Below are 14,221 nucleotides of genomic sequence, written 5' to 3' on the forward strand. Positions count from 1 at the left end.
CCAAACCCTCAATCTCACCTACAACAAGGAGAAATGCGTTTTCCGCACGACCAGACTTGCCATCCTCGGCTACGTCGTGGAGAACGGGGTCCTAGGACCCGACCCTGACCGTATGCGCCCCTTCCTGCAACTCCCCCTCCCTCACTGCCCCAAGGCCCTGAAGAGGTGCCTCAGGTTCTTCTCATATTATGCCCAGTGGGTCCCCAACTATGCGGACAAATCAATGCCACTAATCAAGGCTACCATCTTTCCACTGGCAACTGAGGCCCGCCAGGCCTTCAGCTGCATCAAGGGGGACATTGCCAAAGCCACGATGCACACAGTGGATGAGTCCGTCCCCTTCCAGGTGGAGAGCGACGCATCAGAGGTCGCTCTCGCCGCTACCCTCAATCAACCAGGCAGACCGGTAGCATTTTTTTCACGCACCTTCACCCTCACCCTCTGAAATTCGACACTCCTCAGTCGAAAAAGAAGCCCAAGCCATCGTGGAAGCCGTACGGCACTGGAGGCACTAGCTCGCTGGTAGGAGGTTTACCCTCGTCACTGACCAACGATCGGTAGCCTTCATGTTCGAAAATACGCAGCGGGGCAAAATCAAGAATGATAAGATCTTGAGGTGGAGGATCGAACTTTCCACCTACAACTATGATATAGTATATCGTCCTGGGAAGCTCAACGAGCCCTCAGATGCCCTGTCCCGCGGCTCATGCGCCAGTGCGCAAGATGACCGACTACGGGTTACTCTGCAACCCGGGGGTCACCCGGTTAATACACTATATCAAGGCCCGCAACCTGCCCTACTCCACCGAGGAGGTCAGAGCCATGATCAGGGACTGCCAGATCTGTGCGGAGTGTAAACCACACTTCTATCGACCAGATAAGGCCCACCTGGTAAAGGCGTCCTGGCGCTTGGAGCGCCTCAGTATCGATTTCAAAGGGCCCCTTCCCTCCAATAAGCGCAATACATATTTCCTCAATATTATTGATGAGTTCTCCCGCTTCCTCTTTGCAATCCATTGCCCCGATATGACCACGTCCACCGTCATTAAAGCCCTACATAGTGTCTTCACCCTGTTTGGTTTCCCCAATTATGTCCACAGTGACCGGGGCTCGTCGTTCATGAGCGACGAACTGCGTCAGTACCTGCTTGTAAAGAGCATCGCCTCGAGCAGGACTACCGGTTATAACCCCAGGGGAAATGGGCAGGTGGAGAGGGAGAACGCGATGGTCTGGAAGACCGTCCAACTAAGTCTGCGGTCCAGGAATCTCCTAGTTTCTCATTGGCAGGAGGTCCTCCCCGATCCGCTCCACTCTATTAGGTCCCTACTTTGCACGGCCACAAACGAGATCCCTCATGACTGCCTATTTGTTTTCCCTAGGGGATCCACCTCAGGGGCCTTGCTTCCGTCCTGGCTGAAGACACCGGGGCCAGTCCTACTCAGAAAACACGTCAGGAGCTATAAGGCTGATCCTCTGGTAGAGAGGGTCCAGCTCCTACACTTCAACCCCCAGTACGCTTATATCGAACACCCCGATAGCCGACAGGATACAGTCTCCTTCCGGGACCTGGCGCCCGCCGGTTCCACCACTATCACCACTGCCGCCCCTCCACTATATCCCGCCCAACCTACCATGACCAGCGCCCCCCCCCGCCCCTATATGGCTCCCGCGCTCCCTCCTGCCCGCCATCCCCCCTTCACCGGTCCACAGGAATGAAGCTCCAGAAGAGACGCTCCCGGATGCCACGTCTGTGCCCGCACCGGCACCCCCACTACCGATGCCAGCATGGATGAGCTCGACACCCAGGCCAGCAGCAACGCCAGAGCTTCGGCGATCACAGCGCACGATTCGTGCGCCGGACTGGCTGAACTTATGAACCCGTCACCCCCGCTGGTCTTCATTTTTTAACAGGGGGTGAATGTGATGAATGTATTATACCAATAATCCACCACTGTATCAGTACCATGCTTTGCCTTTGTATTTGCATCTATGCTATGTTGTTGCCCTTGTGGGCTCCACCTATGGGCCATTGTATGGCATCATCCATAGAGGAACATGTTGGGACATGTATGGGCTCCGCCCATGGCTCCTCCCCTCGAGGAGAGCAGTCGACCTGTAGGCGGCGCAAAATATTGTATCTGTCGCAGGCAGGCACTGTTCTAAGTTGACTAAAGCCACGGTTTACCTTTACTCTTGTCTCGAATGAATTGATGGTCGCATCACACTATGTTTTAAAAAGGTTAACTTGAGTTCACAGAATAAACATTGTTTTTCTTTCAAAAATACTTTTCCATTTCTGCTGTACCACAACTGTAGAGTGGGCCGTGTGCTCCCCATACCACAATCAATGAAAGGTCGTGGGTCAGGTGAACTCCATGATACACTTTGGGGTTCTTTAAACCCTGGCCCATAACAAGGTTATGTTCCCTAGATTTGGATTCCCCCACCTGAGGTAATTGTATTTCTGTATTTCTTTCTCAGGCACACACTCCCTTGTGTAGTCCGATCCTATAATAAAATTGGAGCTAATCATTCTATATTCCTTTGTGGCTGCTCCTCCTAACATAATGTCATCTATGAACTTGGATATGCAACCTTTTAGTCCTTCATTGATATATAATCCCCAGTACTCCCAAGTGTGGTCTAATCAATGTTCAATATAAGTTTATTATAACTTCTCTACTTTTCAATTATATCTCCCAAGATTGTCTAGAGAACTAATCCTCGTGTTTGTTTTATTTTTAAAAGTCTTATCGATTTACATTGCAACATTTAGTGATTTGTGTATCTGTACACACAGGTCCCTACTTCATTAACATTAATTTTTTTAAGTAATATGCAACCTCCTTATTTTTCTTAGCAAAATGTAATATTTGGGAAATGGAATTCAGTAGATTGCTCTATGGAGAACAGGCATAGACTCGAATGGCAAAGACCTCCTGTGTCATGACTATATGACCTCTTCAAGAGGGCCCAAGGATGGAGACAGGGAGAGCAGTAGCTGTAAATCATTCGGCTATAAGTACCGCAAGAGCCCATTCCCACTACATTGGACAACACAGACTTTGTGCGATCCCATTTGCATCCGGCAGACTTTGGTACCATCACTGGTCATGCTTAAGAGTCCAGGCATTCAGTGAGTACCCAGAGGGAAACACAAACACAGTTGCCAATATTCAATAAAGGTGCCTCAAACAGCAACTGAGACAGATGACCAAACAAGCTTTACTCAGCATCCTTTAAAAAAAATTTTTTTGCGGAACGTTTACCCTATATAAGGGCTGCACCTTTGAGTTTTAAACGTGATATTTTTAAATATTTCATTTGGAACAGGATTTAGTTCAAAATGTAACCCGAAAGATGCGTGCCACGTGTTAAAATGCAGCCTCCCCATCAGAACTGCACTAACTCTGAAGGAAAAGTCACCCAAACCCCCGGCTAAATAAAAGCTGTGCTGGGGATTCATTCACCCAGAACTGAAATGCCAAACTGGAACTGCAAACAAGCCTCCCTCCCCTCTGATTGGCGTGTCACGTGGAGCCGCCGCACTTGGCGCTTTTCTCCGACCCGGAAACGATCCACTGACCCGGAAGCACCGTGGACGGGTTAAAGCGCGAAGGCGGCCTTGTACTAGGCCCGGTGTGCGAGCCCGGTATCTGTTGCCATGTCTGTGGTTCCACCGAGCCGCTCACAGGCCGGCTGGCCCCGCAGCATTTCTCAGTATACGAACAAATACCTGCAGGCCAAGCCGCTGACCCTGGAGAGGACGATCAACCTGTGAGTAAAGCAGCAGAGTTAATGTACTGGCCGCAAGCCTCTGTATGAACCTCAGCCTGGATAGAATCATTGTGCTTTAAAACGGTGAAAGATAACTGCAGACACGTTCCGAGCGTTGATCAACGTGTGGAGCTGAGCATCCCTTGCTCCGAGTAATATTTCCTGTTGATATGTGGATGTTAGTGTATTCGGTACTGGGTGTTCGACTCCAGTCACCACAGGTTCAAGTTGTTCCCTGTTCACACGTTTCTCGGGTATCAGTCAGTATCTGCCGGCACAGCCGTAATCTTGAAATTCTGGGTATGTGTTTTAAGTATGAATCTGTCATGGTGTAGTAGTTAGTGCTGCTGCTTCACGGCGCTGAGGACGCGGATTCAATACCGGCCCCAGGTCACTGTCCCTGTGGAATTTGCACACTTTCCCCCATGTCTGCGTGGGTTTGTCCCCGCCGCCCCCCTCCTCTACAATCCAAAGATGTGCAGGGTAGGCGGATTGGCCACTCTTTTTATTGAGGTCCACCAACAAAATAGAAGAAAGGAAACAAACTTTGAGACAATACAAAAAAGGGCTGCTCCTGTTAGGGGCACTGCCTGAACATAACAAAGATCAATGGAAACTTAAAAACATCAAATAAGAGTGCAATTAAAAGGGGTCAATAAAGCACCCCAACCCCTGTGGTGCCCACTGGGCATGGAAGGCCTTGATGGTGCCGGTGGACACCGTATGCTCCCTTTCGAGGGACACCTGGCTGCGAATGTAGCTGCAGAAGAGGGGCAGACAGTCTGGTCGGATGACCCTCTTGCTGCCTGGACCTATAAATGGTGCACTTTGCCAGACCCAGGAGCAAGTTCACAAGGAGGTCCTCTGCCTTCCCTGCCCCTCTCGACACTAGGTGGGGTGAATTTGCCATGCTAAATTGCCCCATAATTGGAAAAATTAAAACTAGTATGAATCTGTCTGGCATTACTTAATACACCATTTGCTGATTCTGCAAGTGTCTGGTTTGTGTATTATTGATTTGTCTCTATCCCATCATGTGCATGCAAGTCCTGTCATAGTTCTTGTCTGACTTTGAATCAGAACAGCTTAGTATGAGAAGAGAGGATAATGTATCTGAGTAAATTGGTTTATCTGTCATAACTATGCAGTTACTTTCTGTACAGCTAGAGGTGCTTCTTGTATTGGGCATCATATCTGGGCTTGATTGGAGAGGAAAGGCCAGAATTTGTCACTATACAACAGTGGACGAATCAGAGGTTGTAGTTGCTGACCTCTCTGCTTCCTCCTTTTCCTGGACTGACAGCAACTCCATTATTTTGATTTTAAAAACTCCATTTAATGTTGTGGACACTTTTGTTTTCCATTTTTTGTGTTTCTTAGATCTCCTCAGCCATGAATATTTGTGTAATCTTTCCTCTACATCACCCTATCCAACAGCCCTCTACAGTTTTCAGGTTATTCAACCCAGAAACTGATCCTGTCAATGGTATCCTGTCCCTTCCATTAAAGGCTTCGGTTCTGCTGTTTAGTTTAATTGTAGCAATTCTGATTTCTAGCACTATCCTTGAGGTGAGCAAGGATACTTCTGTGTCAGATTAGGATGTATAGCCAAAGCTGTCTAATTTATTTGCTGGCCAGTCCTGCATCAATTGATCTTAGCGGAGGCACAGTGGAGGAAGGCGCAGGGGGCGACCTACGAGTGCGGGGAAAAGGCCAGTCGGATGCTGGCACACCAGCTCCGTAAGAGGACGGCAGCGAGGGAAATAGGGGGAATCAAAGATGGAAGGGGAGCCACGGTTCAGAGTGCAATGAAAAGAAACAATGTATTCAAGGCCTTCTATGAAGAGCTGTACAGATCCCAGCCCCAGGGGGGGAAGAGGGGATGAGACGATTCCTAGACCAACTGAGGTTCCCGAGGGTGGAGGAGCAAGAGGCGGCTGGTTTGGGGGCACCAATCGGGTTGGAGGAGCTGAGTAAAGGTTTGGGGAGTATGCAGGCGGTGAAGGCCCCGGGGCCGGACGGGTTCCCGGTGGAGTTCTATAGAAAGTATGTGGACCTGTTGGCCCTGCTACTAGTGAGGACCTTTAACGAGGCAAGAGAGGAGGGGACCCTGCCCTCGACGATGTCGGAGGCGACAATTTCCTTGATTCTAAAGCGAGACAAGGACCCACTGCAATGTGGATCGTACAGGCCGATTTCGCTCCTCAATGTGGACGCTAAGTTATTGGCAAAAGTGCTGGCCACGAGGATTGAGGACTGTGTCCCGGGGGTGATTCATGAGGACCAGACGGGATTCGTAAAGGGCGGGCAATTAAATACTAATGTGCGGCGGCTCTTAAATGTGATAATGATGACATCGGAGGAGGGAGAGGCGGAGATAGTGGCAGCTATGGACGCGGACAAGGCCTTTGACCGAGTAGAGTGGGAGTACCTCTGGGAGGTGTTGCGTAGGTTTGGGTTCGGGGGAGGGTTTATTAGCTGGGTTAAGCGCCTTTACAGCGCTCCGGTGGCGAGTGTGGTGACGAACCGGCGGAGGTCAGAGTACTTTCGGCTGTACCGAGGAACGAGGCAGGGGTGCCCACTGTCCCCTCTGTTGTTTGCATTGGCGATCGAACCCGTGGCCATATCACTGAGGGAGTCTAATAAATGGAGGGAGTGGTCCGTGGGGAGAAGAGCATCGGGTGTCGCTATATGCGGATGACCTGCTGCTGTACGTGGCGGACCCAATGGAGGGGATGGTGGAGGTCATGCAGACTCTGAGGGAATTTGGGGAGTTCTCGGGCTATAAGCTCAATGTAGGGAAGAGTGAGCTTTTTGTATTACAGGCAGGGGACCAAGAAAGAGGGATAGGGGATTACCGCTGAGGAGGGCGGTGGGGAGTTTTCGGTATCTGGGGATCCAGATAGCCAGGAGTTGGGGGGCCCTACACAAATTAAATCTGACGAGGTTGGTGGAGCAAATGGAGGTGGACTTCAAAAGATGGGACATGTTGCCGCTCTTGTTGGCGGGTAGAGTGCAGTCGGTCAAAATGGTGGTCCTTCCGAGGTTTTTGTTTGTGTTTCAGTGCCTTCCCATCGTGATCACCAAGGACTTTTTCAAGAGAGTAGGTAGGAGTATTATGGGGTTTGTGTGGGCGAATAAGACCCCGAGGGTAAGGAGAGGGTTCCTGGAACGCAGTAGGGACCGAGGAGGGTTGGCGCTGCCAAACCTAGGGAGCTACTACTGGGCAGCAAATGTGGCGATGATCCGCAAGTGGGTTATGGAGTGAGAGGGGGCGGCATGGAAGAGGGTGGAGATGGTGTCATGTAAAGGAACGAGCTTGGGGGTGTTGGTGACGGCACCGCTGCCGTTCTCGTCATCAAAGTATACCACGAGCCCGGTGGTGGCGGCAACGTTAAGGATCTGGGGCCAGTGGAGACGGCACAGGGGTGCAGTGGGAGCCTCGGTGTGGTCCCCGGTCAGGGGTAACCACCGCTTTGTCCCGGGGAAGATGGACGGGGGGGTTCCAGGGCTGGCATCGGGCGGGGATTAGAAGAATGGGGGACCTGTTCATTGACGGGACATTTGCGAGCCTAGGGGCACTGGAGGAGAAGTTTGAGTTACCCCCGGGAAATGCATTTAGATGTATGCAGGTGAGGGCTTTTGTGAGGCGACAGGTGAGGGAATTCCCGTTGCTCCCGGCACAAGAAATTCAAGACCGGATGATCTCGGGTGTATGGGTCGGGGATGGCAAGGTTTCGGCAATACACCAAGAGATGAAAGAAGAGGGGGAAGCGCTAGTAGAATAATTGTAGGGTAAATGGGAGGAGGAGGTCGAGGAAGGTTTGTGGGCTGATGCCCTGGGTAGGGTCAATTCCTCCTCCTCATGTGCCAGGCTCTGCCTGATACAATTTAAGGTGGTCCACAGAGCGCACTTGACGGGGGCGAGGTTGAGTAGGTTCTTTGGGTTGGGGTGGGGGGGGGGGGGTTGGGGTTGGGGTGGGTGGGTGGTGGTGGGGGGGGGGGCGTTGGGGTGGGCGGGTGGGTGGTGGTGGGGGGGGGGGCGTTGGGGTGGGCGGGGGGGTGTTGGGGTGGGCGGGGGGGCGTTGGGGTGGGTGGTGGTGGTGGTGGGGGGGTTGGGGTGGTGGTGGTTGGGGTGGTGGGGGGGGGTGGTGGTGGTGGGGGGGGGGGGTTGGGGTGGTGGTGGTGGCGGGGGGGGGGGGGCGGGGGGGAGAGAGAACAAGATTGTTTGAGGGGATGGATGTGTAGGAGATAACATGGAGGATGGGGGAAACTGGCACGTGCGGGCGAGAGCCAGTGTATAAAGCTATGTAAAAATACCATTTTGCCATGTATACGTCTTGCTCGGTGTGATTTTGTGTTATTTTGTTACGGGGGGGGGGGGGGTTATTGTTTGTAAGGGGAAAAAGTGTTGTTAAAAAACTTTAATGAATATATTTTTTTAAAAAACATTCGTATTCAAAGGTTTTGATAATATAAATGTGCAAAACATTAAATAAAAAGCACGCTGTTCTTGGATATTTTTCCTGCTATCTGTAGTCAAACTAGCAGCACGGTAGCACAAGTGGCTAGCACTGTGGCTTCGCAGCACCAGGGTCCCAGGTTCGATTTCCTGCTGGATCACTGTCTGTGAGGAGTCTGCACGTTCCCCATGACTGCATGGGTTCCTCCAGGTGCTCTGGTTTCCTCCCACAGTCCAAAGACATGCAGGTTAGGTGGGTTGGCCATGCTAAATTGCCCTTCGTGTCCAAAACGGTTAGGAGTGGTTATTGAGTTATGTGGGTAGGATGGAAGTGGGTCGGTGCAGACTCAATGGGCCGAATGGCCTCCTTCTGCACTGTATGTTCAAACGTCTCCAGGTAGACTCACTATTGGATGCAGGAATGTTCAGCTTCACGTGAGGACAATGGTTGACAAATACGCCTGTCTGTAGTTGTGCATTGGCCGGATGCACATCGGTCTACCCACTACTCCACCCATGGCACTCGAGGCATTCTTTTGCCAATCACCTTAATTCTCTCAATCTATGAGCTCTTCTGCCACTGGTAACCATTTCTTCTCAGTTACTCAAATCAAAACCTTTATGATTTTTTTAAAAAAAGAGTATTTTTATTACAAACATATATCAAAACGGGTTACAGCGAATAAACACCCCGGGAAACATCCTTCCCAACAATCAACTATACAGTCCGTACAGATTTTCCCCTTTTTCACTCCCCCGTGCCCCACGGCGTACAGCCCCTCAAACATGGTCACAAACATTCCCCCATCTTTCCTCAAACCCCCCTGAAGAGCTCCTTAACTCGTACTTTATCGTCTCTAATTGCAGGAAGTCGTACAGGTCACCCAACCAAGCCGCTACCCCCAGTGACGCTGCCGACCGCCACTTCAGCAAAATTCGCCGCTGTGCAATCAGCGAGACGAAGGTCAAGACATCGGCCTTCTTCCTCTCCACGGGCTCCAGCTTCTCTGAAACCCCAAATATCACCACCAAAAGGTCCGGGTCCACTTCCTCCTCCACTAGCCTGGTTAAGACTGTGAACACTCCTGCCCAGAATCTTCCCAATTTTTCGCAGCCCCAAAAGATGTGCGTGTGATTCGCTGGCCCCCACCCACACCTCTCACATTCATCTGCTACCCCCCGAAAGAACCCACTCAGTCTCACCCGAGTCATATGCACCCTGTGCATCACCTTAAACTGTTGCAAGCTCATCCTTGCACAAGAGGCGGTCCCATTTACCCTACGCAGTGCCTCACTCCACACTCTCCAATTGATCTCCCCTCCCAACTCCGCTTCCCATTTCTCCTTGATCTTCACCACCCGCTCGCCTTCCTGCTCCCCCAGCCACTTGTATATATCCCCAATTCTTCCATCCCCTTCCACATATGGAAGCAGCAGTCGCTCTAGCAGGGTGTATCCCGGCAACCGAGGGAACCCCCTCCAGACCTGTCGCACAAAGTCCCTAACCTGCAGATACCTGAACTCACTTGCCCTTGGCAGCTCAACCCTCTCCCATAGCTCCTCCAGACTGGCGAACCCTTCCTCCAAATACAAATCCCTCACCTTGACCAGCCCCACTTCCCTCCACATCCTACAGACACTATCCATCCCCTGAGCTCAAACTCATGATTCTCGCACAGCGGGTTTAGCACCGACATCCCTTCCGCCATAAAATGCCATCTCAACTGACTTCATGTCTTCACTGTGTGAACCTTTATGATTTTTGCACATCCCACTAACCTTTCAGCCTCAGACCTATTGCAGTTTCTCTGGTCTCTGAATGTAATTGAAGCCCCATATCTTTGGTACCATCCTAGTGAATCCCCTCTGCACACTTGATATTCCTCTGAAAGTATGGTTCCTAAAAGTGAGCACATCTGTATTAAGATATTGTTATGGGCCAGGGTTCAGAAAACTCTAAAGTATATTGTGGAGTTTACCTGACCCACTATTTTTAATATATTTTGGTTATGGGAGCACGAGGGTCCACTCCAGGTGTTATGCAACAGAGACCTTAAGTATTTTTAAAGCAAAAAATATTTATTCTATGAACCCAGTTAACATTTTTATAAACACACAGTAAGCCTATTGTCAACTACCAACACACATAACCCCACAGATACAATACTCTATAGATAACCCTTAATACCTTTCCTAGCAACCTCCATTAGTTAAACCCTTTTTACCAGACAGCAGGTTTAAATTCTCTACAAAATCAGGTATTACTTTGAAATCATCAATTGAGCTGAAGACATTCTTTAGCTTATAGAGCGAGAGATCAGAACATCTGCTTGCTTTGAATGCAGCTCTCCAACACTGAAAACGAAACCAAAAACAGCCACAAAGCAGCTTTTTGGTTCAAAACGAAAGTGAAAGACAGCCCAGCTCCACCCACACACTGACATCACTGCAGCTATTTGATAAACACCCATTTATTAAAGGTACATCCACATGATAATATTGATTGTTTACTTCCACTGCAACGTTTAGCTCTTGACTTTGCTCTGACTTTTTGGGCATGATGGTGATTCAATGAACATTTCATTCATGTCTTGATTACGTCAAAATGGAAATCAAACTGTTTTCAAATTAACTAAACTGTTCCGTGGTGGGGAAAGTAGGATCTGATATAGCTGGTCAACCAGTGCTAGGGGAGGCACCAAGAAAAATCAGCAAATATTAGAAATCCAAACTTAGAAACCCAAAAATGCTCTGGATGACGTGGATCAATCAGCGTCTGGATTTTTTTAATGTGGGGTCGTGGCAAGTTAACATTTTGGACGGTGGTCCTTTTTTATATGCTAATTGGAATTCTGTTCTCGTACCAGCTTTAATTTGAAGTTTCTGTTTCCTTCGACTTCCAATTCAGGTTGTGTAATTTCTTTAATTTGTGTATTACTTTTTGGGCTCAAGCTTCTGAATGATTACCTAGTAATTATCAGCTTGATTCATTTTGCAGCACTCCAGCCCAGACATTGAGCCTCACTTGAGCATATAACCAAGATAGCACTTTAGTGCTGAAAGCATGTTGCATTGTCAGAAGTGCCATCCTTCAGCTGAGACATTTAAGAAAAGAAAATTAAATGGTACCTACTTCTGGTGAGGGGGTTTCACGTTCTCTTGCTCCTGGTCTGTGTTCCTCAGTCAACCAACCTCACCAGGAATAGGTAAACCACTCTTCTGCGTAACAAGTTCTTATTTTCAATTGGCTTTTCAAATCTAGTATTCTTAATTGTTTAGTAAGCGTACATTACATTTTGTACTTCATTTTTTTTTTGCATTAGACCGGATTGGTTGAGGGTTCAAATATTTTGGGCTCAGTTTTTATTTGTTAAAAATCATAAATTTTATGTGTTACTGATTTGTGACCAGTATTTGAATCTGCTGTAAATGGAATAGATCAGATCCTGTTACTGAGTTTCCATTTAAAAGGACATTAGGACTTTCAGGGAGATGGCATATCTATCCGTTCCTGCCAGGAATGGTCCAGACTGATTTTGGCTCCATTCCAGTTTTGAAAATGTTCTTGTTTGCTTCTGGGTGGCACCATGGTTAGCACTGATGTCTCACAGCACGAGAGACCCGTGTTCAATTCTGGCCTTGGGTGACTGTGTGGAGTTTTTATACATTTTCCTGTGTCTGCGTGGGTTTCCTCCGGGTGCTCTGGTTTCCTACCACAGTCCAAAGATGTGCAGATTAGGTGGGGTTATGAGGTTAAGGCGGGGGAGTGAGCCTCGGTAGAGTGCTCTTTCAGTGCGGATTCGATGGGTTGAATGGCCTCTTTCTGCACTGTAGGGATTCTATGAATTCTTCAAGGATACCTGACTTCCGATATTTGTCTCCAGATAGGATTTTGATATTTTCAGTGTCGCATGTAACTATACTGTGGAGAATTTCTTTTCAGGTATCCCCTGACCAACTACACCTTTGGTACCAAGGAACCCTTGTATGAGAAGGACTGCTCTGTTGCAGCTCGATTCCAACGGATGCGAGAGGAGTTTGAGAAGATTGGCATGAGGCGCACTGTGGAGGGTGTTCTGATTGTGCATGAGCACAGACTGCCTCATGTACTGCTACTGCAGCTGGGGACAACCTTCTTTAAACTGTGAGTATAGACAACAATTGACTAAGAAGATTTCCCAATGTTGAAGCAAACCCCTGGGTGATCTTCCACAAATGTGCACATGATGCAGTTAGTTGATTGCATTGCACTATAGGGAACTGTTTTGGTTTTCCTTTTTACTGGAAATTAACAAAATACTGATTACTTTTAATGAGGAAAACATCAATGACCAGTCACAGGAGACTGAGACCAAATTTGCCACCAGAACTATAAGAGGAGACATTTCGGACCGTTTTGATCAGATGTAAATTTTTAAGGAAGCTCTTGGGACGAGTCGAGCCAGACTTCGGGTGGAAGCGGGGATGGGAAGAGAGAGAGAGAGAGACATGCAAGGATTCTGCACAAGAGCCCAGTGTTGGAGAAAGGTTAAAGCTAGAGGAGATTTAAGATTGGAGGATGAAATCATGGATAGATTTGAGCATTCAGTTGTGAATTTTCAAATTGGCACCCAATCCACCAGTGCTAACCACTGCACCACCGTGCTGGCCTGTCCACCAAATTAATGTAGGTCAATGAGCATTGGGTTGCTAGTGAACAGTACTGAGCATTTCCTTACAACCTTCCAATGAGAGAGAAGGAGGAGGAGGAGGCTGAAGGCAGCTACTTGCTTCCCAGTACTGTTGTGGGTCAGTCATTTTATGAAGGGGTGACAGATTTTGATTTTTAACCTCTAATCATGCCAGAGAAGACCTAATCTGTTTTCACATGCTGACTGCTGTGTATGACAGGTTAGCAGTGTCGTCACTTTACACTGTATTAAATCTTCCCAAATGGTAGCGATCAAACTTGCCTTAATCTTAGTTGTATGCCCCCTTAATTCCCCCCTCAAGGGAGCTGTATGCAACCAGGTGTAGTGAGCAAGCTACTCTTAACCTCTTTGAATTCAATCTGTCCAGGTAATATTTACTCTATTCCTCATAGTTTTTGTTCATGGCAAGCAACGAGACGTAATCTGTTCTCAACTTGATTCCTTGCAATAGAAGAATGCCTAGTGAGAGAATGTAGATGTGGTGTCGGAGGGAATGCACTATATATGCTAAGATTCATCCTCCTTCAGCTAAGAGGATATTGGCAACAATGGACTTCCATGGGTTTGATCCATGTCTATGCTTGGCAAAGTACTGCAGTGGTGTGCTGTTGCCTTCTGCAGTATGGCTGACCAAGAAACACTCCCGTTCTTTACTGCCTGCCTTCAGACCGTTTGCCTTCGGACCTTTTGGAAGGGTTTGCAGACTGACAAACCACTTGTTTGGCTTGGCCACATTATCAATGCACCTCCATGGCCATCAGGTCCTGGGGTGGAATGTGAACCCAGAGGTAGCTACTACTGTGCCACAAAGATCTCCCTAGTCTGGATTAACTGGATCTACTTCACCTGACTGGAATGTGTTGAGTGTCTTGTTGGCACCAGTTTTCCAAAATGCGGAGCAAGTTCCCTGCTGAGACATTGACAGCTCTCAACTTGATCAAGACTTTGGATACGTATTAAGTACACTAGGGAGGGTAGAGTATGTACCTTTTTTATTTTTCTGGACAATTTGCTCCCCCGCAGGTGGGGAGCTGTTGCCGCATTGTCACTGGACGAGTAATCCAGAAACCCAGAGTAGTGCTCTGGGGACCCAGGTTCAAACCCCAACACGCAGAATATGAAATTTGAATTCAATTAAAATCTAATGACCATGAAACCATTGTCGATTGTCGTAAAAACACACCTGGTTCACTAATGTCCTTTTAGGGAAGGAAATCTGCTGTCCTTGCGTGGTCTGACCTACATGTGATTCCAGACCCACAGCGATGTGGTTGACACTTAACTGCCCCCG

At 48.6% G+C, this 14,221-nt stretch overlaps 1 protein-coding gene across 2 annotated transcripts in view; it reads left to right on the plus strand.

Moving 5' to 3' along the window:
* Positions 1-3,574: 3,574 nt before the first annotated feature.
* nudt21 (nudix hydrolase 21) overlaps positions 3,575-14,221 on the plus strand; it is a 39,193-nt gene continuing 28,546 nt past the window's right edge. The window contains exons 1-2 of one of the 2 annotated variants that reach the window (XM_072518542.1): positions 3,575-3,777; positions 12,183-12,383. In XM_072518542.1, the coding sequence (XP_072374643.1) occupies positions 3,665-3,777; positions 12,183-12,383 (314 nt within the window). In that variant the 5' untranslated portion in view covers positions 3,575-3,664. The remainder of the gene's footprint in view (positions 3,778-12,182; positions 12,384-14,221) is intronic. The other variant, XM_072518541.1, reaches the window with a different exon arrangement.

Source organism: Scyliorhinus torazame, chromosome 10 (assembly GCF_047496885.1).
Source record: "Scyliorhinus torazame isolate Kashiwa2021f chromosome 10, sScyTor2.1, whole genome shotgun sequence".
Lineage (NCBI taxonomy): Eukaryota > Metazoa > Chordata > Chondrichthyes > Carcharhiniformes > Scyliorhinidae > Scyliorhinus > Scyliorhinus torazame.